Source organism: Carassius gibelio, chromosome A19 (assembly GCF_023724105.1).
Source record: "Carassius gibelio isolate Cgi1373 ecotype wild population from Czech Republic chromosome A19, carGib1.2-hapl.c, whole genome shotgun sequence".
Lineage (NCBI taxonomy): Eukaryota > Metazoa > Chordata > Actinopteri > Cypriniformes > Cyprinidae > Carassius > Carassius gibelio.
In genome coordinates this window covers 14,262,755-14,286,170 of record NC_068389.1, presented here as the reverse complement: position 1 = coordinate 14,286,170, position 23,416 = coordinate 14,262,755, and the positions used below count along the sequence as shown (strand labels likewise).

At 43.4% G+C, this 23,416-nt stretch overlaps 1 protein-coding gene across 1 annotated transcript in view; it reads left to right on the top strand.

Moving 5' to 3' along the window:
• LOC127935277 (CUB and sushi domain-containing protein 2-like) overlaps positions 1–23,416 on the top strand; it is a 266,910-nt gene that overhangs the window by 182,845 nt on the left and 60,649 nt on the right. Inside the window, exons 26-34 of the mRNA XM_052532988.1 lie at positions 196–398; positions 2,153–2,344; positions 3,675–3,813; positions 4,051–4,238; positions 6,726–6,920; positions 7,170–7,286; positions 16,420–16,533; positions 20,553–20,648; positions 22,332–22,535. Coding sequence (XP_052388948.1) covers positions 196–398; positions 2,153–2,344; positions 3,675–3,813; positions 4,051–4,238; positions 6,726–6,920; positions 7,170–7,286; positions 16,420–16,533; positions 20,553–20,648; positions 22,332–22,535 — 1,448 coding nt within the window. The remainder of the gene's footprint in view (positions 1–195; positions 399–2,152; positions 2,345–3,674; positions 3,814–4,050; positions 4,239–6,725; positions 6,921–7,169; positions 7,287–16,419; positions 16,534–20,552; positions 20,649–22,331; positions 22,536–23,416) is intronic.

Below are 23,416 nucleotides of genomic sequence, written 5' to 3'. Positions count from 1 at the left end.
ATTATTATATAACTAGTGAAAACCTGTGAAAATGTACAAATTAACACAGTGATTCCAATAACTTCTCTTTCCCCTTGGTGATATATAGTGTAGATTGCTTTTTCTCTTTTCTTTCCTCCCTTCTGACTTACCGTCTTTAATCTAAACACAATAACTGAAAAAAATCTAATCATGTTTGCTTGTGTAACTCCACAGGTTGCATTTCCTGGTCTTCCACACAGAAGAGGTGCATGATGTTTTGCGGATCTGGGATGGGCCTCAGGACGGAGGTGTTCTCCTGAGAGAGCTGAGTGGCTCTACACTTCCTCCAGACCTCCACAGCACCTTCAACTCCGTCAGTCTGCAGTTCACAACCGACTTCTTCACCAGCAAGCAGGGTTTCGCTCTGCAGTTCTCGGGTGTGTGTTTTACTCACACTCTATTCACTCTCAATCCACTTCAATGCACCACACTTTCACCAGCGGAATTCTAAATCCTTGTAGATACTTTAAGGGCTGTATCATTTATTTCCTCACAAAATATAAGTGAATTTTGTTTATTTTGCTCTTTTGCATTGAATCAAATTTGATTTGGTACAAAGCATGAATGTCTTTATTTACTTATTTAAATGCCAGTGCAGAATATAAACTGGAAGAACTCTTCTATAACCAAGGTCTCTGTAAAGCAAGCGGTTGCTCAGAGTTGTTGTACATGCATTTTCATCAAGGTTACAGATTTTTTGAGAAAACCGAAATATTTCAACAAATTGTAGATAAATGGGTTTTCCATGCCTTGTGTTCCAATCCGCTTTGGCTCTTTGGTAACACTTTAGTTTAGAGACTAATTCTCACTGTTAACTAGTTTATACTAACTAGCTTATAAAGCACATATTAATGCCTTATTCTGCATGAAACATATTTTAGGTTCCTTAATCCTACCCTATACATAAACTTAACTACCATAGTAGCTATTATTATATTGGGGCTATTGTTGTATTGAGGCAGTCTCGGCCAAATGGTTAGAGAGTCGGACTTGTTACCCAAAGGTCACGAGTCTGAGTCTTGTGCAGAACACAAATTCCAAGAATGGAAAACCATACTTGACTACACGTCACTTTCACTTTCATTAATGTGCAGCAAATTTGGATTTTATAGAGGCAAAAGTCATAGTTAATAGTAAGTTAATAGTGGGTCCCCAAACTGAAGTGTGACTGGTTATTTTATTAAATGTAATAAAATTCTTGCCGTTTTGAGCATGTAGACAAAGTGTAAAGTATCTGAACAATTGGTCAGACAGTTCTATGAGCCAGTAGTAGCCAATCATCCGAGCAAATTATTCTGTAACATGAGGCCTTGAGGCAAGTTGTATGATATTTTTGGTTTGTATCTAGAAATGTGTTCAGTAAATGTGCTTCCGTGTTTTACTGAATATAACATATTACCCCCCAAGCGAGCATGTAAGTCAGTGTTTTTTTTGGGAAATTTGTATTTGCAACTTGATGTTTCCTTCTGTCTCCATCCTGAAACTCATAATTTTTTTAATAAAAACTTTGCTAGCTGGAGACAGTGCTTGAGCTCCAGAATGACAATAGAGAAGCACCATTTTAGAGCATCTCCTAAAGCCTCCGACAGCACAACCTTACAGATGCAACCTCTCCACTGACAATAACACTGAAACCTGTTAAACCAAGGTTTATGTGGTTCTGTCTGCTGTCAGCTTGTAACCAGGGTAACCATCCCCTCCCACCTCCATCATCCATCACTCCAACCACAGTGTCCTGATTTCTTGAGGGATACCTTAGAGACTCAAAAAAGACATTAAATGTTTTACATAAAATGAGAAAAGAAATAATATGCCATTATGCATCAATGCCATGATATTTCTGTTCCAAAACTTCACATTTTACTTTTAAAACAACCCAGGTAGTAGACAGGCTTACGGCAGTTATTGTGGATGTTTGAAATGCATGATAGGTCAGTACCACAAACCAGCAATTAACTTAGATTGATTACTCATAAACAGCAGACTTTCTATTTCTTAGTCCAAGGATAGTGGCTGTCTTTGACAGTGGGAGGACTTCGGGTCAAAAGGATGACAACCATTGGTCTATTCCGAGACAATTGGATCCATTGATAACGTTAAGGTTGCTGACTGGATGTTTTCCTTTCTACAGTTTCAACTGCCACTTCCTGTAATGATCCTGGCATTCCAACAAATGGCACCCGCATAGGAGACAGCAGAGAGCCAGGCGATCATGTGCTGTTCCAGTGCGATCCTGGATACCTCCTACAGGGGGCGACCAAAATCACCTGTACCGAAATCAACAACCGTTTCTTCTGGCAGCCAGATCCACCCACCTGTTCTGGTAAGAGCATGGCAAATTAAGAAATGTAAACGCTCCCTTCCTCAACCAACACTTCCACAGTGATCCCTCCATCTTTACACTTTATTTTTAACGGGAGAGCAGGCATTTTATCTTGAATGTGCATGATGCTGTGCATGATGCCATACACTTGCAGTTATTTTAGATGTTGAGCACGTAGTAATGCTCTTGTGTTGCTTCTTGGTGCAAACAAGTATTTGATATCATATATATATATATATATATATATATATATATATATATATATATATATATATATATATATATATATATATATATATATATATATATATAATTTTTTTTTTTTTTTTGCACAAATAGTTTCACCATTTACTGCACTGTTAGTCCTTTAACGATTTGCCTATAGCAGCCAAATTAATCACAAGACTCCCACATTAACAGGAAATAACTATTTCCCATCAGTCTCACATAAAGACATCAAATGAATCAGTATCACACAAGCAAAAGAGCAATTATATAATTCTATATTGAGCTCAACACTTAATTTAAATATATCACATTCAAAATATGTTTTAAAATCACAGGAAGAATAAAAAAAAAGAGTATTCACCACATTATTGACCACATGAGGGGGATAATTTATTACGAGATGAGGAATCTGTTCTCTTACATCAGCTACATCATAAAGATTTCATCACACTACATCCTATAAAAGATTTTTGTGGACATTAGGGGCAGCAGTATTTGGTTTTCTTTTGTAAATGAAAGCCACTTTATGTTAATAGCCGGTCTTAACTATAGTATAATTAGGTTGCCTTGTTCAATTAAACTCAGTATGAGTTTGTGTTAATGTTAACCTGAACCGCAGGCAAAACCCTGGAGATGTTTGCCTGTTCCAGGTTTTCTTTTAAAAACCTGCAACTGCTGAGCTGAGCACATGACTTCATTTACTTAATAATCTTTGGGACTAGATCATTACAGATTTGCTAATGATTAAAACAGGAAGTGTTTATCTCAATAAAGCAAAATTACAATTTTGTTCTAGATCAGCGGGGGGTTTTGCTTACTCCAGGTCCTTTATTTGTGAACAATAATATTTGAAGGTCCCATGACTTTTTTCCATTTTTACTGGATGAGGATAAGTAATTTCTACTCGATTTCTAAATAAATGTGTATTTTATGACTTTTTTAAAACTGTATTGACCAATACCTTTTTGAGGCTTAGTTTGGAAACTGGTTGAGAACCACTGTTCTAAGATCTAGCATTAATGTCCTACATTTGGAAAGTGCAAGCAGTATGTTCAGTATTTCAATTCCCACTGTTTCTTTTTCCTTCCTTTTTATATTGCAGCTCCATGTGGAGGCAATCTGACTGGTCCCAGTGGGCTGATCCTGTCCCCTGAATACCCAGAGCCCTATCCTCATGGCAGAGAATGTGACTGGACAGTAACAGTAACGCCAGATCACATCATATCACTCACTTTTAATCAGTAAGAGTTTTTTTTTTTTTTTTTTTTTTTTTTTTTTTTTAAACTAATGTCTCCCATTTTTCTGGAGTTACATTACCATATTGAAGTAAACTGTGTTATACAAGTTTTCTAATATTTATAATTTTAGATTTATTTCAATTAACCGAAACCATTTTTGACAGTGGTTTAATAGTTTTAGTTAACAATAACAACGCTGGTTGTTTATTAATAGCATACATGTTTACTTCTTCCCACTAGCTTTAGTTTAGAGCCAAGCTACGACTTCCTGCACGTCTATGATGGGCCTGATTCTCTTAGCCCTCTGCTGGGCAGCTTTTACGGCACGGACGTCCCTGGGCGCATTGAGAGCAGCTCCAACACTCTCTTCCTGGCCTTCCGCAGTGACGCCTCACTCAGCAGCAATGGATTTGTCCTGCAGTACACTGGTATGTTGCCCCTCTGTGGTGGGAGGAATACGTTGCTTGCTTTCCCATTTTGTAGGAACTTGGAATCTGTGCCTGTATTGCATGAGAATTTGGTTAAATAGTGGTATCAGAATCACCTTAGTTTTCCATTTGTCTTTGCCTTTTGTTCTTTCGTTTCTGTAGTGTGCCGTACTGCAACAGCACTTTGACTGTTGCCTTGATCACCCCCTCCTGCTCGTAGCGCTTTCATGTAGCATATAATTATCGACCTGTGTCACTCCTTGCAGTCGTCTAGAGATGAATTATGAAAATGAAAAGCCAGAATGCGCTCACTAAAGCTGGCATTTGATCAATGTTTTGCTGTCACACTAAAGGCTCGGCACAAATGAGAACAAATACGAGTTTGCTCTCTCTGTATGCGCCCTGCTGACCTCATTTTGTTTGATGACACTTTGGCTTATTAGTTTATTCATGAAGTGACAGACTAGTCTGATCAGACAGAACAGGATCCCAAATCAGCACTCGCCAAGAGTCCGCAAGGAAGTAATAAACAGAGATGCCGACAAAACTGTCACAATTCTTCTATGATCCTTGTCTCAGTGGACCATCAGAAATCTATATAAAATGCCTTTGTTTTGCCCTGAGTTTTACTGAGGCACTGATACTGTTTTCTATAATAATTCATATATGAAAGTTTAACCTATTTTTGTAAAAAGTAAGGAAAAGAAGCATGTTTAATTCATTAGTTAATTTTGTAAATATAGTGAAATTAACACTGGTCTCATGGCATCCAGTAAGCCAAATGATTCAGAACAACAATAGCAGCTACCGCATTGATGCTTTTACACTCCATGTTTGTTATGCATGCTTTTTACAGTTTCTGTCAATGAACTTACAATGAACCACAATAGAAAACTACCTACTGATGGCCGTCGCTGGCATGCAGTGGACAGAGTCAGAGAGAAAGAGAGAGAACATGCTCTATAGATCACCCTCTGCTGGGCTTGGTGAATGAGGAACAGTATTCTCTCAATCTGGTGCAGCAGATGGACACAGTGTGTGGCACTTCAAAAGCTCCAGTTCCAGACCCCAGTCTCCTCACAATGAATTAGTATAAACTAATAATGTGGAAGCAAATCGTAAACATACAAAAAGTGTGTTTGTTTCAGCTTAACCCTGACAGAAGTGTTAGTTTAGCCGGTCTGGCTTGGGGTCACGTTGGCTCATCTGTGTGTGCCGCTGCTTTTGGAACGAGCTTCAGGTGCTGTCAACCTCTTTACAGACCTATCAGCTTCTCACAGACTCCCAACCGTGTCTGATTGGCCTCCGAGGTGCAATATGTGGGCCAACGCTCTGCATGCTTGACCGACAGTTAAATAATCACCACACACACATACACACTCCATTACTCGTCCAGAGCATTCCCTGCCTGCACAAACATTTACCATGCCTAAATGCAATAACACACACTCATACACAGCCTGATCAATGGATACCTGAGCTAGACCTTAAGGCTGGCTGTGGTCCAATCTTAATTACTGCCTGTCTCGCACTCGTCTTGTTAGAACGGTAAGGAGCCTGTAACAGGATGATGAACTGCGTTATGGATTGTCTGGAGCATCAGCTACAGCAAACAGATTGCAGTCGGTTTCAGTATGCTATTGGGCCATGAAGGGCACGACATCAGAATGAACACTACAGGAAATGCATGCAACATTTTTTTTTGCTGTGTGATGCATATGTGTAGTAAGAATGATTGATTTCTAATTTTGCCCAAAGTATGCGGTGTGCACCGTACACATGTCGTGCTGGGTGCCAGACTGTTTTGTGTAGTCAGCAGACCTGATCTAGCTCAGTGTCTCTTTTAATATGTACTGGGTCGGGCCGTTCGTGCTCCACGAGGCATGTAGGTTGCTGTGGCATATTTCTGGATTGTGAATTGGTGAAAGTATCTACGTGCGCTCATTTGAAGACTTTTGAAGGGCACTTATTCACACAAAGAGCCTCCTCTGTCTTTTTTCTTCTATTTTTAGCCCATGAGAGTCTCAGTTGGGATTATTTTGAGAAACATTTCAACAAATCCTCTCCAGTACTGACCTTTCATAGTATCTACAGCTGTTGGTTCTTCAAAACCTGCACAAGCAGGGTTCATAATTATATTTTTTGCCAAAGCTGATAAATGAATTGTGAAAATATAGCAGAGGGGGGTGTATGGGATTGCACAAGTTGCACTGAGTAAATACAGCTGGATAAATAAATAACTGTGTCCGTCTTCATTTCAGACTGCAAAACATTTTTTTTTTTTAAAGGGGGTGATTCTTTCCTATACCCACAGTATACGAGAAGACTAAAAAGTCATTAAAAGTTTTTACAGATTTTTTATTTAGTATATGATTGGCATGTGTTAGATTTAAAACCTCTGCACACTGGATTATCTGTTTTACAGAAATAACTATGAATCATTATACCTTCCTGCCTTTTCTTATTTATCCTTCTTTTCCTCAACAGAAAATCCCAGAGAGTCATGCTTTGAGCCAGGCCTTGTGCGTAATGGTACTCGTGTTGGTACTGAGTTGAAGCTGGAGGCAACTGTCACCTATTACTGTGACAACGGCTATACGCTGGAGGGAGACGCCAGTCTCACGTGCATCATGGGGGGAGATGGCAAGCCCGGCTGGAACAAACCAAAACCCGTTTGTATAGGTAAAAGCATGGCACAAATTTTTGGTCAAGTTTTTTTTCTGTAACCATAAATGCTCTTACAATGTCAAAAACCTAGTGTCTGTCACATCTGCTGCCGTTCCCTTGGAAATAAGCAAAGGCTCAACTTTGCAGTGTAACCTTGAGGAATACTTTGTAATTTAAGATGCAGAGGGAATGGCAGAGAGGAGATATGGAGGACAGAATACTAGTCTCTAATGCCTTCTTTCTGTGGCTGTCTCTGTTGCTCAGCTCTATGCGGTGGTCAGTATTCGGGGTTGGAGGGGGTGGTGCTCTCCCCTGGTTTTCCTGGAAACTACAGCAGCGGCAGGACTTGCCTGTACTCCGTCGTTGTGCCGAAAGAGTATGGTAAGTAAGCACATGTGTAAACATACTATACATGCACACAGTAATATTCATGAACTCCTGTAGCATTACAAGCAAGGACGTCTACAGTATCATAGGAAAGCTAACTGTTAGCATTCCCATTTATCTCAGCAATTTAAAGCTGCAGTAGGTAACTTTTGTAAAAATATATTTTTTACATATTTGTTAAATCTGTCATTGTGTCCTGACAGTAGAATATGAGACAGATAATCTGTGAACTAAAGTTAAACTAAACAATTACACCTGCCTATCTGTTTGACTGACAGTTTTGAGCACTGAGATAGCATTGACTTGTAATAAAACGTGTTCAACATAAACATTTAATTTTAAAAGTAGCTTAGATGTAGCAAGCTACTGTTGATGTAGCTTAGCTTGCTACATTTCCCAGGGGGGGTAGCTTCAGTGTACTGAAGCTTCATTTACTGTAGAGTAACTGGTAGCTTAGCTCACTACATTTTCCAAGTAGCTTGCCCAACACTGTGAATAATATTTTGGTCATATCTGACACCCCTAGCTCATGCCCTGCTTGGCTTGATTTATCACTCAGAATTTATGTCATAATTAGTTAGGATGAGGAGTTACAGTGAATGTATAATAATCTTAAAAACCAATAGAATGCATATAGTATTAGTACAAAGATGGTTCACTCTTATTCCGTATAATATAGTGGAAGTCCTGCCTTCTACATAAAAGATGCAATCACCAATTGGTCGTCACATCACTCCAAATGTCATTAGATACTCCAGATTAGAGGTCGATATTGGATATTTTTGCAGATACCGATAGCTAGGTTGGACCACACTGGCCATTACCGATTAGTCAACCAATAGTTTTTAAGATGGATACTGAAAAAATAAAAAAATAAAAAATAGTGATGAAATCTGTTTATTTATTTCCTAAATTCAATTTTATTTATTTCCAAATTCTGTTATTTAAATTTTCTTTATTCAGTTTTTTTTTCCATTTTAATTTTACTCCACTCCTTTTTAATAGTTAAATTAAAGTTTATTAATCATAATAAAGTAAGTCTAATTGAATAAAATCATAAAACTTATACATTTCCAAATCTATTTAATACAATTTTAACCAAAATTACATGATTAGGACCCTATGAAATGTTTTATTTTTTCTCACCATATATTTTAATTGTTACCAAATTCTGTTTTAGCATGTCTAATTATCTGAATGCATAAAACAACTTTATTTATGTATTTTTTTTTCTTAAAGAAGCCTAATGATTTTTTTCCCCTCCAAAATTCTGTGCGTATTTAAATTTTTATTGTTATCAAATCAAGGCATGAAACACTAATTTTATTTGTCTTTAAAATACTTAAAATTAAGCTAACTTTTTTGGCAAACAAAGGGGATTTACTTATAACATTAAAACATGGAAGAAATGTTGTGTGGTTATTCCTTAAAAAGTAATATTTTTTTCATTTTAGTAATAGTAATAGTAGACTATGTACCTTCTACTGAAAAATTGACGGGCTGCAAAATAAATGAATACATTTACAATTCTGTGCATGTGATATGATGCTTTTGCTCAAATCAAACAGTCAAATGCTCATGAAGTGACTTTCAGAGCAGTTCTGGAGATGTTGTTCATGTGTTTTCGTCCTCATTTAATGAGATGGCAGACGCTGAAATCACCGCGAGCGTCACACACGTTAAACTGTGAATTCCGTTTCTATGACTGGATTCCGTGATTCGGTCCACGTTTTCTGCATCGCAGGAAAACAAAGAGCCCTACAATCATGGCAGCACAATGTTTACTCACACATTTGAACTGCTTCTATTATTGAGCACTTAATTATTATCTAATCAATATAAAAAAACAGCACTGAGTCTAGGAGAGCTCACTAGTATCACACACACTCGAGCAGTGGTCTAAAACAGTTTATTTATTCACCAAAAAGACACAAGTTTACTTCAAGAATGAACAATGAGGCAAAGATAAGTTTGAAGTTCAGTGTTTAAAAAACGGAGCAAACGGAAAGAGCGATCTATATTACAGCTCTATAAATGAAGTATACAGACTTTATTAGAGCCACAGAACAATAAACGTTTTCGTTTCGTCACATGTCTGAACAAACAGCACGTGCTGTCAGTGATTTCGGCCACTAGAAGCTGCTTTCGCACTGTATCATGAAAACGTCTCGGTTACGTATGGTAACCCTCGTTCCCTGAAGGAGGGAACGGAGACGCCACGTCGGATGACCGACGAATATAGGGGATATCGCTTTGATAGACCAATCTACTTCGAGTGTAAACTAAACGAGCCAATGCACATTGGCATGCAATTATTGCATCCAGCTGCCGCTGATCACTGCGTGAGTATAAGAGGGCAGCAGGTGCAATGCATACCAGTTTTTCGCTGAGGAGCCGAGCCGGGAACCCGGCAGCTCAGCGGCGGTACAGCAACCATGGCGACGGGACGTGGCGTCTCCGTTCCCTCCTTCAGGGAACGAGGGTTACCATACGTAACCGAGACGTTCCCTTTCAGTCGGTCACTCTCGACGCCACGTCGGATGACCGACGAATATGGGATCCCTATCAAAGCGCCATGGGTGCTGCCCCTTCCAGTGCCCTGTGCGAGCCGCCTGCGCCCCTATTAGGTGTAGGCCGGGGCTCAGAACAAGTAGCTCCACTCACCATTGTCAAAGCACTACCTCACTGGGTGAGATTGGATAACACTGGGAAAACGTACCCGGTCCGCTTGGAGCCGGGACGCTGCGGAAGCCCCATCCTTCCCGAAGGAGGTCTCGGAGGCAAATACACATATAGCATCCGTTTAGGAGTATACGGAGAAATTTGAGGTGATTAAAGCCCTCTTGGGAAGGCAGAAGTCTGCCGGGGAAACACGGGCTCTAAGGCTATACCGTGGACTATACACATACGAGTACCGCTTAGGTCTCAATATGGAGCCCAGCCTTCCATGGTTCTCACGGATTCATCATGAAGGCCTGGCGCCGGACGTTCCGCCGCGTCCAGCTGCCTAGGGTGATGGAGGAACTCAACAGGGTCTACAGTTCGGACACTCTGGAGCAGTTTTAGCAAGCCGACACTAACCGGGGCCTCTCAGTGCCACTACCCGTTTGAGGTGAGAACACAGGAGGATACCGGCTCTACACGAAGGCTATAGAACCTAGCGAACGTGTTAGGGGTCGCCCAGCCCGCAGCTCTACAAATATCTGTCAGCGAGGCGCCCCGAGCCAGCGCCCAGGAGGATGCAACACTTCTAGTTGAGTGAGCTCGAAGCCTGAACGGGCAGGGCACATCCTGAGCCTGATAAGCCAGGGTTATGGCATCCACAATCCAGTGGGCCATCCTCTGCTTAGAGACGGCATTCCCCTTCTGCCGGCCTCCGTAACAGACAAAGAGCTGGTCTGAGGTCCTGAAGCTTTGCGTCCGGTCCACGTAGCACCTTAATGCTCGAACAGGACAAAGCAAAGCCAGGGCTGGGTCTGCCTCCTCCAGGGGCAGCGCTTGCAGGTTCACCACTTGGTCTTTGAAGGGTGTAGTGGGAACCTTGGGCACGTAGCCAGGCCAGGGCCTCAGGATTACCTGGGAGTCAGCCGGCCCGAACTCTAGGCACGAATCGTTGACCGAAAATGCATGCAGGTCCCCTACCCTCTTGATGGAGGCCAGTGCAAGCAGGAGCACAGTTTTCAATGAAAGAAACTTTAGCTCAACTGAATGCAAAGGCTCGAATGGGCCCTGCTGTAGTGATTTAAGCACTAGAGACAGGTCCCAAGAGGGTATACAGGGGGGCCGGGATGGATTTAACCTCCTGGCCCCTCTAAGGAACCTGATGATGAGGTCATGCTTACCCAAAGACTTCCCATTCACAGGGTCATGGTACGCAGCAATAGCGGCAACCTGGACTTTGAGGGTGGAGGGAGACAGCCTTCGCTCCAACCCTTGCTGCAAAAAGGATAGCACGGCCGCAATCGGGCATCTTCGGGGGTCTTCTCGGCGAAAAGAACACCACTCAACGAACAGGTTCCACTTCAAGGCATAGGCGTGTCTCGTAGACGGTGCTCTTGCCGAAGTGATGGTGTTAACTACCTCTTGGGGTAGGTCACCTAGAACCTCCGCGTCCCGTCCAGGGACCAAACATGGAGTTTCCAAAGGTCTGGACGCGGGTGCCAAATGGTGCCCCGTCTCTGAGTCAGTAAATCCCTCCTCAGAGGAACCAGCCAAGGAGGGGCTGTCGAGAGGAGCACTAGTTCGGGGAACCAGGTCCGAGTAGGCCCATATGGCACTACTAGTAAGACTTGCTCCTCGTCCTCCTGGACTTTGCACAACGTCTGTGCGAGAAGGCTCACTGGGGGAAACGCATACTTGCGTAGGTCCCGCGGCCAGCTGTGTGCCAGTGCGTCCGTGCCGAGAGTTCCCTCGGTCAGGGAGTAGAAAGCCTGGCAGTGAGAGGTCTCTGGAGCAGCGAACAGGTCTACCTGAGCGGCTCTGAACCGCCTCCAAATCAGCTGGACCGTCAGGGGATGGAGTCGCCATTCTCCCGGGAGCATTGCTCAAGACAGCTCGTCGGCTGTACGACTGAGCAGGCCTGGAATGTGAACAGCACAAAGTGACCTCAGAACCTTCTGACTCCAAAGGAGGAGGTGGCGGGCGAGTTGCAAGATGTGACGAGAGCGCAGACCACCTTGGTGGTTGATGTACGCAACAGTCGCTGTGTTGTCCAATCGGACCAGCACAGGCTTGCCTCGTAAGAGACCTTTGAGACGGTTCAAGGCAAGGTGCGTTGCTAACAACTCTAGGCAATTGATGTGCCACTGCAGCTGCGGGCCCGTCCAAACCCCTGAGACTGCATGCCCGTTGTACGTGGCCCCCCCGGCGGTGGTGGAGGCATGCGTGTAAACCACAGCATGCCTGGAGATCTGCTCTAGGGGCACCCCTGCCCATAGGAATGCCAGATCTGACCACGGAGTAAGGGTTTGGCGACAGGCCGGTGTAACTTGGACCCGGTGAGTGCCGCGCTTCCACGCCCACCTCGGGACTCGGCCATAAAGCCAGTGCCGGAGCGGTCTCATATGTGATAGGCCGAGCGGTGTAAGTGCCGCTGTGGCCACCATATGCCCCAGGAGCCTCTGAAAGAGTTTCAGTGGGACCGCCGTCCTGCTCTTGGACGTATTCAAGCAGGCTAGCACCGACCGCGCACGTTCCTCTGTGAGGCGTGCTGTCTGTTCGACCGAATCCAACTCCATACCGAGAAAAGAGATCCTCTGCAATGGTGAGAGTTTGCTCTTTTCCCAGCTGACCTGAAGGCCCAACAGGCTCAGGTGCCGGAGCACCACATCCCTGTGCTCGCACAACTGATCTCGAGACTGTGCTAGTATCAGCCAATTGAGAATGCGAACACTCTGCTCTCTGAGAGGAACGAGAGCTGCCTCCGTGACTTCCGTGAAGACACAGGGAGACTGGGACAGCCGGAAGGGCAGGACCTTGTACTGATATGCTAGTCCTTCGAACGCAAGCCGCAGAAAAGGTCTGTGGCGCGGAAGTATGGACACATGAAAGTACACGTCCTTCAGGTCGATCGCTGCAAACCAATCTTGGGGACGGACGCACCTGAAAATGCGTTTCTGTGTCAACATTTTGAACTGTAGCCGATAGAGGGCCCGATTCAAAACTCGCAGATCCAAGACCGGTCGTAACCCACCGCTTTTCTTGGGTACAATGAGGTACGGGCTGTAAAGCCCCTTCCTCATATCGGCTGGAGGGACCGGCTCTATCGCGGCCTTCGCCAGTAGGACTGCGATCTTTCCGCAAGACAGGGGCATCGGACGCTTCCACTGTAGTGAAGCGGACACCGCAAAGCTTGGGGGGAAGCCGGGCGATCTGAATCGCATAGCCGAGGCTGATGGTTCGCAGAAGCCAGCGAGACGGGCTGGGTAGCGCTGACCAGGCGCCTAAGAACCGTACAAGCGGGACCAGCAGAACCACAGCCGTACCCGCAGTGGGGCAGCGAGGTGGAACACAGGGGCCCAACTCGGGCGGCTTGTGAGCAGGCCGGAGTGTGGTGCGAGTGTGGGGTGCAGGGCTCACCTGGTTCCACGGGTTGGCAGAGGGTGCGTGAGTAGGGCCTTTGTTGACGCTCTCGAACCGCCCGCAGCTGCCATCTGGCGAAGGAGGAGGATGAGTGAGGTCCGGTGCTTGGCCGTCCGCAACTCTCCGTGCCCTCCTGGGACCCAGAGAGGGAGGAAACTACTCTCCTGTCGAGATTTCCAAATTCTCCGCCTGGCCCTCCTCCAGGGGAGGGAGAGGTGCCTACACCATCCCCCAGAAAGCAGCTACCTCTCTCTGGGTCACCCGTCCCAGGGCCTCTTGCTCTTCTGCTTACCGTCAGGTTTGACGGGGGCCAGGACGGGAGGGGCAGCCTGCCTGTGCCCAGCTCAACGGCACCACTTGGAGGCTGCTGCAGATGCGACGCGTGAGCAGGGGCGGATGCAGGGGGCTGCCCTCGGCGACGAGCAGGCTGGGGCCCTCATGTCTGCCAGACCCAGCCACAGATGGCGCTCCTGGACCACTAATGTGGACATCGCACGACCCAGCGAACTCGCGGTGACCTTCGTCGCTCGAAGCGCAAGGTCAGTGGCGGTTCGGAGCTCTTCCAGAAGCGCTGGATCGTGACCACCCTCGTGCAGGTCTTTCAGTGCCTTAGCCTTGTGCACCTGCAGTAACGCCATAGCGTGTAAGGCGGAAGCAGCTTCCCCACAAGCCACATAGGCACTGCCGGTCAGACCAGACGAGTGCCTACAGGCCCGGGAAGGGAGCACCGGGTCTCCACGCCAGGAGGCGGCGGACTTAGGACACAATTGCATCGCTACCGCCCGTTCCACCGACGGGATTCCTGAATACCCCTTCGCTGCACCGCCCTCGAGGGTGGTGAGGGAGGAGGAGCCCACCGGCTGGTTTCTGGCAGTAAAAGGTGCCATCCACGACTTGGTGAGCTCGTCATGCACTTCCGGAAAGAAAGGCACTGGGGTGGGGCGCTGAGAACCAGCGCGCACCACCCCGAGAAACCAATCATCCAGCCGTGAGGGCTCGGGACGCGGTGGGGGATTCCACTCGAGCCCTACCCTCTCGGCGGCCCGGGAAAGCATAGCTGCCACTTCGGGATCCGAATCAGGCTTTGTCACCATCCCAGAGGACGGTAGCGCAACCGAACCGTGATCCGACAGCTCTCCCTCCGATGCTGAGATCGACATCTGGTCGGGGGGAGTCCCACTGGATACCGCTGGTACGCTCCTTGAAGAGGGCCCAGCGCGTTCCGTGGGTTGCTCCACTGGATCGGAGGTGCTAGAGGAGTGATGGTCCCCAGAGGGTTGGTTCCCTGCGGGGTTTGCCACCACTGTGATCCTCAAACCACTCGCGCTACTGCCGGAAGTGGTTCTCGTCTGTCGGCCGCCAGAACGAGCCCCAGATCGCGGCCGCGGCAACGGGACTCCGCCCCCCTGAAGGTAGCGGAGCCTGGTTTGCAGCTCTGAGATGGTCATATTCCCGCAGTGAGAACATGACTCATCCACGAAAGCCACCTCAGCGTGCTCGACGCCCAGACACGTGAGGCAGCGATCGTGACCATCACCCGGTGCCAGGTAACGACCGCACCCAGAAACGCACGGGTGAAACGGCATCCTTATAAGGACGATCCGTCGTCTTTATAAAGACGCACCCGTGAAGCTCTTTTAGAGAAATTTGCTCTTTTAGGAAATGCTCTTTTAGTGCTGAGGCGCACAGGGGAATTGGCCGCTTGCAACACGACAGGGGTAGTGCAACCTGAAGTGTGCAATCCACTCGACACAGGAACGACCGCCGCTGAAGCGCCGTCTCGCCAACACACGAAGCTTCCGAGAGCGTGCTGAACCCGTAGTTCACAGCAAACACAGTTGAGCAGAGCGATACTAACGCTCGGCTCCGAAGCGAAAAGCTGGTATGCATTGCACCTGCTGCCCTCTTATACTCACGCAGTGATCAGCGGCAGCTGGATGCAATAATTGCATGCCAATGTGCATTGGCTCGTTTAGTTTACACTCGAAGTAGATTGGTCTATCAAAGCGATATCCCCTATATTCGTCGGTCATCCGACGTGGCGTCGAGAGTGACCGACTGAAAGGGAACAGAGCCTTCTCAACCGCTCCAGCAATGGACTCAACCTGGTAAACTATCAGCCGCTCCAGCAAAGGATGAAACCCGGAAAACTATCGGCATGGATTTTTGCTGATTAACCGATTATTCCAGCAATCAACTATCGGTGCTAATAAATCTGTAAAACCAATAAATCTGTCGACCTCTACTCCAGATCCTATAAACTGGAGTATCTTATGCATAGAAACTGCACATGCATGTTGGCTGGACCAACCATGTGCCCTTTTTAATGCTATTTGAGCATAATAACAACATTTATGGGACAGTTCATGTCTTATTTTATTGCTGCTTTAAATATTATGTAAATGTTAGTTTAACAAGCAGTTTTTGTGATTTTAGTATTAGCACATTTAAGTAGTTGGATTTACATGCCCAAGATAGCAGCCTGGAGACATTGCAAATTGGAGGCAGAGTAAACTGACCGTCTTTGAATGGGACTTTGACCTATATTGTCCTTCTTTCAGAACTATAGAGCCTCTAGCAATGGACAATTTCTAGTTATGCCCTTTTATAGCCGCAGCAGCTTTCACGTGACCATCAGAGTCTTTAGTTCGATACATAAAACACAGTTGTCGTTTGACCAGTTTGGGGTTCCTACAGAGTGTGAATTAGCAGAGGTCAGCCTGTCTGTATTTTGCCTTGGTCAAGCCAAACATTGTGGAAGCAGAGCTAATTAAGGCACAAATTTCTGTAGGCTGCCATAATGGCTTCGAACAGCTGTGGCATAGGGAGTATCGCAACACAGGTTTTCTTTTTTATGGCTCTCATTTGGAAATTGACTCTACTAAACACCAGGTTTCTATAGAGAGGACAACAGGTGGTTCACAGGTGTGATTAGGTTCTGTCTTTTACTATTGAATTAACATTTGCAGAGTCATGGTTATAGCTGAATAATTCATTGATGTTATGTTATTACGTCTCTTCGGTTTTTCTCTTTTTCTTTCCGCAGTGGTGTTCAGCCAATTTGCATTCTTTCAGACTGCACTAAATGATGTTGTGGAGGTGTATGATGGGCCTACCCAGCATGCCCGTGTCCTGAGTTCTCTCTCTGGGGCCCACACAGGTCAGTAAACCTTTCTCAAGCAGTATTAACTTGACTCTATTGGTCTATAATGGCATTAGGAGATGAATGCTAAAGAGGCTGCATTTAGAGGGTAAATAGAAGTCGTCAATTAAGCAACTCAGTTGCCAAGATGAGTTGCATCTAAAAGTAAAAGAGACACAAGCTTGTGCGATTAAATACCACAATTTAAAGCTGAAGTGTGACATTTTTGCACCACCAAATGGAATTGCAGGGCTCTCAAGTGTCACGCATTGAGCTTGACAGTCACTCATTTCGGTCTTTTGTCACGCACTCCCGCCACACATTGTATTTCTCACGCAGAAAAACTATTTATAATATATAGTTAATAAAAGTTATCTGGTCGTGCCGCTCTCACTATGGAAACCGTCAGGAATCAAGCGCATCTCCCCTGGAGTTCTTAATCGAGTCTGCCACTTATCAGCCAATCAAAAAAGAAGAAATAGGCTACACAAAAGCCAATCAGAAAATAGCACTATTGTATCTGGGTAAGATTTAACGCAACAACCAATGAAAAAAAAAGCATCCTGGAATTGTTCACCATCTTCCTCGTTCACCCATAGAGGAAACCACTGAGCTCCAAGCATCACTTTGAGCACAAAGTAATGATCTCCTGTTACAACAAATTCACAACATGTTTGACACAAACAATGACAACTTGACTGCTGTTAGAGAATGTTTCCCAGATAATTAGCATCAGTTTTTCATGAGTGTCTGTTACTTAGCCAACAGGACTCACTGCACCAACTGGCAGGTAATGCTTTGAAGTCACATAGGGAGATATGTATGTGAGACCTGTATGCTTATTAACAACAATTACACCTTTTCTATGGATTGAGTGGTCTTTCTGATGATGGAATATGGATACAAAATTTTGGTATCCCATGGTATGGTATCCCAATATGGTATGGTATCCCAATAACAATATATTCACCCCTCTGCCATTTGGTAGAAGATATAAGAGCATCAAAAACAGCTCTAGTAGATTCAGAGACAGCTTCTATCCTCAAGCCATCAGAATGCTGAACTTTACTCAACCATCTTCACTCTCCTAAATGGCACACTTGTCACTTTTTAGAATTAATCATTCAACCTAAATTAATCCTTTTTTATTTTACCTCTTCTATTTATCTACTTTCTATTTATTTATTTATTTTATTCTGTAAAGTTGAGATTACTTTGAGCACAACAAATTTCATGACTGATAAATGTTATTTATGTGTACTATATGACAAGTTTCAAAAACTTGAAACCTGTATAACCCAGAGATATATCCTATAAGAAGCCTGTATTTGACTAGCTTTCTCTATGTCTTCTGTCTCACTGATAGGAGAAAAACTTGAGGGGGGGGGGGGGGGGTTCACTCTTGCCTGTCTTCAAAACTTGAGAGCCCTGGAATTGTAAGAATAATGACTCCTACTGTATGAAATGTGGAAAGTGGTACAGTACATAAAATAAGTAATACCTTTTTTTTTTAACATATTCATTTTTGTGTGGACTATCATTTAATATTATTGATAAGTAGACTAGTTCAGACAACCCACTTTGTTTATTTATGTAAATGTGTATGTATGTTTTGCACATACCTAATCTCTGAATGTCAAAAAATTCTAATACTGTATGCTGATTTGGTGCTCAAGAAAATTTAAATGGTTTAAACTTAATTAATGACGATGGCATACGTGAGCGATGATGTACTTGAGAGAATAAAATGAATAACAAGCTTGATGACTCATACAGTCTAACAAACATATTTCACTGGGATCCAGTAAATACGGCTCACTTCCTTAAAACAGATAAGAAAACATAATCAAATAAGCAAAAACAGACTAGCTAAATAGATCCCCAGTGAGACAGAGAGGCTGGAAGATTTTATTTAGCCATAATGGAGTTCCATTTAATGTGGTCACTTCTGCTCAAAGATTAACAGGGTTTCCTCGCTTGATATCTCTGCTTCTGACATTCCCATGACAACGCAGATGAGCTGTGTACATTTCTATTTTTTCTACACCCTTTACACCAGTCAAACCCTCACGATTAGCACACGGCGTGAAACCCTGTGCTCAAGGAAGTTGAACCGCTCAGAGCGCATATACTATCTGAGATGCGCTTTTTAACTTCAGATGCCGGTGTGAAATCAGTGAAGTTTGCCGGGGACTGCTGGAAATAATGCACATTTTGGAGCATGAATAGAGAGCAGGGAATAGTCAAGATTGATACTGGGCAGCATAAAACAGCAGATTTTCTATTAACTTTTTGTGCCGCGGAGAGAAGGGAAACAGAAGTTGCTATATGTCACAACCGTTATAAGCACAGTTGTCAGTTTTGATGGATGTTTCTAAAAATTTTTTTTGAAAATCATGTATAGGGAATGAATAATCTGCACAAGTTTCAAGTGAAGTCGTTCTCTGTGAATTAACAATTGGAAACTTATTTTAAACAATAGGAAAGGATTATGTTCTCTTACAGGCAGAAAAAGGGGTCATGCAAAAGCAGAGTGTATTTATTTGCTGCCCATATTAACAAGCTACCTTGGAAGTCTATTTTATCACACAGTTACCATTATGCTATTTATTGTTGGAAACACCAGATAACACTTCAGCAGCATTGTACGTCAGCAGCGTCATTGCAGTGTCGTGAACGCAGATTCACAACAGTCCCGGAAGAGAAGACAATGCTGAATAAAGTCATAATTTTTTTGGTTATTTTTGGACCAACATGTATTTTCGATGCTTCAACAAATTCTAACTGACCCTCTGATGTCACATGGACTACTTTGATGATGTTTTTCTTACCTTTCTGGACGTGGACAGTAGACCATACATACATTTTCAATGGAGGGTCAGAAAGTTCTTGAACTAAATCTAAAATATTAAACTGTGTTCCGAAGATGAACGGAGGTCTTATGGGTTTGGAACGACATGAGTGTGAGTCATTAATGACAACATTTTCATTTTTGGGTGAACTACCAGGATGGTGTCAGGCTAGGTCTATCTGCTCCACAACATCATTGAATGTTGCATGATGTATCTTCCTGCAGGTGAAGCTGTGGTCACCATACTGGTTTCCCACAACTGAAATTGTGGTGTAGTGTGACATGGGCCTAACAGTTTACAAGCAGCACTGCAGAATAATGTGGCCATAGGAAGAAACAGCAGGTGTGAATAAATCAGCGGTCAGGGTTTCCCCACACCTCTGCCTTGACTGGATTATTACTGTAGCTGTCACTCTGTTGGCTGCCCACGGAAACTTGTTCTAATAACATCCCAGCATGCCAAAGGCATAAGCAGGAGCATTGGTCGATCCCAACATGACCGAGAGTGGAGCGCGATTTCATCTTCTCTGGCCACTGCACAAATTTGTAAACCTTTGAATTTGAACCTGCTCTCTGTAAACCCCTGTGGAGCTCGACTGTGCCCCAGGGAACTGTGGGTAGATTCAGCCCACACACCACATCACAGAAATAACATATGCTAATAATGAGCGATGCAGATAGGGATGCATTTTGATATCGGGATTATTAATAGACCTGGGCTTGGGAACATTCAAAAAGTAAAAGTAAAATGCTAATATGAAACTGATGCTAATATTAGACATACAAGGACTGTTTTTTTTTTTTTGTTGTTGTTTTTTTTATATACAATGTTGAATGTGAGCAATACGGCAATTGCATATCCAATGGGGTAGTTTACCACAAATTAAAATGATGTAATCATTTTCTTACCCTCAAATAATTCCAAACCTGAATGCCGAAAGTTATTTGATTGTTTAATGCTTCTGGAAGATATTATCTATACAGCCACAATTTAAGGTGCATGAGTAGATGTGATAGAGTGATGTGGTCAATGTATTCAAGGGCATATGAAGTCATTGTTCGTTAATAATCTTCACCTCCGCTGCTTCTCTCAAACAAATATGGCATCTGTGGCAGGTCAATAACATCAAATGCCATTGGTTTTAGAATGTCGCCAAATGTCATGACATCTTGTTTGTACTTTCAGGTGAATCTTTGCCACTGGCCACCTCCAACCAGATCCTTATCCGCTTCTCTTCCAAGGGCCAGTCGAGCTCAAGAGGGTTCCACCTGGTCTACCAAGGTAAATTGAGAGTTTTGATTTCTCTTCCTCTATAACAAAGTGGTGTGTGTACATATATATATATATATAGTGGTGGGCAACAATTAAAATATGTAACCACGATAAATTGCATGATTGTATGCACAAGTAATAATACATTCAAAAGTAGGTTATTGTGCACTTTTTTTCATTTAAAAGTACTGGTATTTGAACAAAAGTGCAATAACATTCGGGCCCCGTTCTTTTATATTTTTTGTAACTCAGCTGGATTTGATTGTTGACAATTTGGCATGATCTTGGATTATTTGGTTTTTCGAAGCTGATTCCAGACTTGCTGTCATAGCAGCACGAAGCTTAAACATGCTCTGGAGCAGGTTTATTTCATGTTAACAGGATTAGATTGCATATTTTTAAGCAGAATTGATACTTAAAATCTGTCCGCTACCAGTGCTACTTTATTACAAGAGTATCCTACTGATCCAGGGACAATAATTAAAATTAATAATCATTAAAAAATATTTAAATATAATATAATTATACTTCAAAATAATTGTATTAGAGTTTTACACAGATGGTATACCGATAAAGTAGAGTTAGTAAAGTAGTGCAATAATTTGAGTGATGACAACTATTGTGGGAGTGGTTTGATGGAGCAGGAAATATATATATAACATGATCATGACCATTAAGAAACTTTAATTAATGCTGTCATGTAACAAAGCTGTTCAATTATAAAATTCAATGAATTGCTAAAAACTAAATTGAAATAAAAATGTAAAACATTTACAAACATTAGAAATTGTGAATATAAATAATTAGGAATCATGTTAATCACTGCATTGCTGATTGTCAATGTATGAATGCATTGTGTTTTGAGTATCGATACATAACCCCTTTTAAACCAACCAACGCGCAATTATCTAATTCCAGCCATACTAATCGTCAACAGCAGGTGCATTCGAAGAACCGAATTAGTCAGATCCTGATTAGCACAATGATATCATCTTGGATGTGAAATTTCATCTCAGGTGTAATAAGCGACGTGCAAAGAACGGGCCCTTGGTTTGAAAACACTTTAAACAAATACGGTGCTTTTTTACACCAGTATTTATTTTACTTAGTAGCAGTTAAAATTCAATTCTTGTAAATCTCAACTTATAACATTAATGTAATTAAATTAAATATAAAACAAGCTATTTGCCACTGCTAGGACATGAACGTTTTTATAGAAAATATTTGATAGTTTGTTATAGAAAAACAAGTTAGGCTCGGAGTCCAGAGCCTCGACAATAACATTATAACAGGCACCTTCCAAGTAGAGACCTGCACTATAGCGGGACTCATCGCAGCAGAGTGCAGTGTGGGAGAAAAATTCAGGTGTGCTCACACTAGGCAATCTTAACCATACTGGAACACGTTTGACCCCCAAAGCCTGGTTCGTTTGACTAGTGTGACAGCAGACAGTGGTTTTTGAATGTTGATGCTTAGACTAAATAATTTGATCAGGAGCACCCCTGACCTGTGACCCATGATTTGTCTGTATGTATATTCAGAGCCAGTGAGCAGCAGACTTTCATAATAATAAATAAACTGTGCTAACCCGCGATAACTTGGCCAACCCTTATTGCAAATAATTTCTCACGTGGTAGGTACAGTAAGGTTTTTTTCAAGTTCATCTAACATTAGTGCATTTATTTGCTTTAGCTGTCCCGAGAACCAGTGCGACACAGTGTAGCTCAGTCCCGGAGCCCAGACACGGCAGACGAACGGGGAACAACTTTGCAGTAGGAGCCGTGGTGAGTTTTGAATGCAATGCTGGATATGTCCTGGAGGGACCCAGTGCCATCGAGTGCCTGACTGTACCCAACGCTCTGGCCCAGTGGAACGGCAGCATGCCCAGCTGCATTGGTAAGAGCTATGTCACCTCACACTTCTCTCATCTTTCATGATCCTCATTCCAACAACCTTGAGGTGGTTGTGGATAACTTGATATCTAGAGTTTGAATCCCTTGTTCCACTTTTTTGCTGTAGCAGGGGACCAGGTATCAATGATATAAGAGACATCACTGATGCTTGTTTTATTCAGATCTTGGAGACATCTTGTATATACTGCAAATTAGGGCGATGCAAAAGTAAACCGGAAACTGAAATCCCGACTTCTGACGACCATAGAAGTTTGTCACTAACCTTGCCACTAACCACAGAGCCCATTCACACAAAACATTTATTATTCACAATTATTATATATAAATGAGAAAATATTTATAATTATATATATAAAAGAAATAGAAACAAGACATCCATCTACTGAAGCAACGGCTTCTCAATAGCTACTTCTAGAGAGTTAATAATGACGTTGAAGATAATATGAGCAATGTAGTTTTGTAAAATTTCCTTGACAAAAGGAAGTTTGTCACGTTTTTTTTTTTTGTCTTACACTTGCTTAAATGATGCAGATTTGTTTATGTCCCCATCCACAATGCATTTGCTTGGATGAGCACTGTGTTAGATTCACATCACAGCTCTGTTGGTTTTCCTGTGAGGACACAGAGCAAACAGACTCTTACTCATGCTCCTCTTGAGAGAGAACCGTCGCCAGCAAACTCTCCCTGTGCCTAACGAGCAAAGACACACAGCTGTGGGCCAGCGGTCCTGGCCTCCAGCGTGTCACACATCCACAAATGCGCACATGTGTCAGATGTTGCCACAGGTATCAGTGTGTACACACTCAGGTATCCACACTCGTGCAGCTGTTTAGAGGTGCGCTTCACTGCAGCTACCAGATGCTT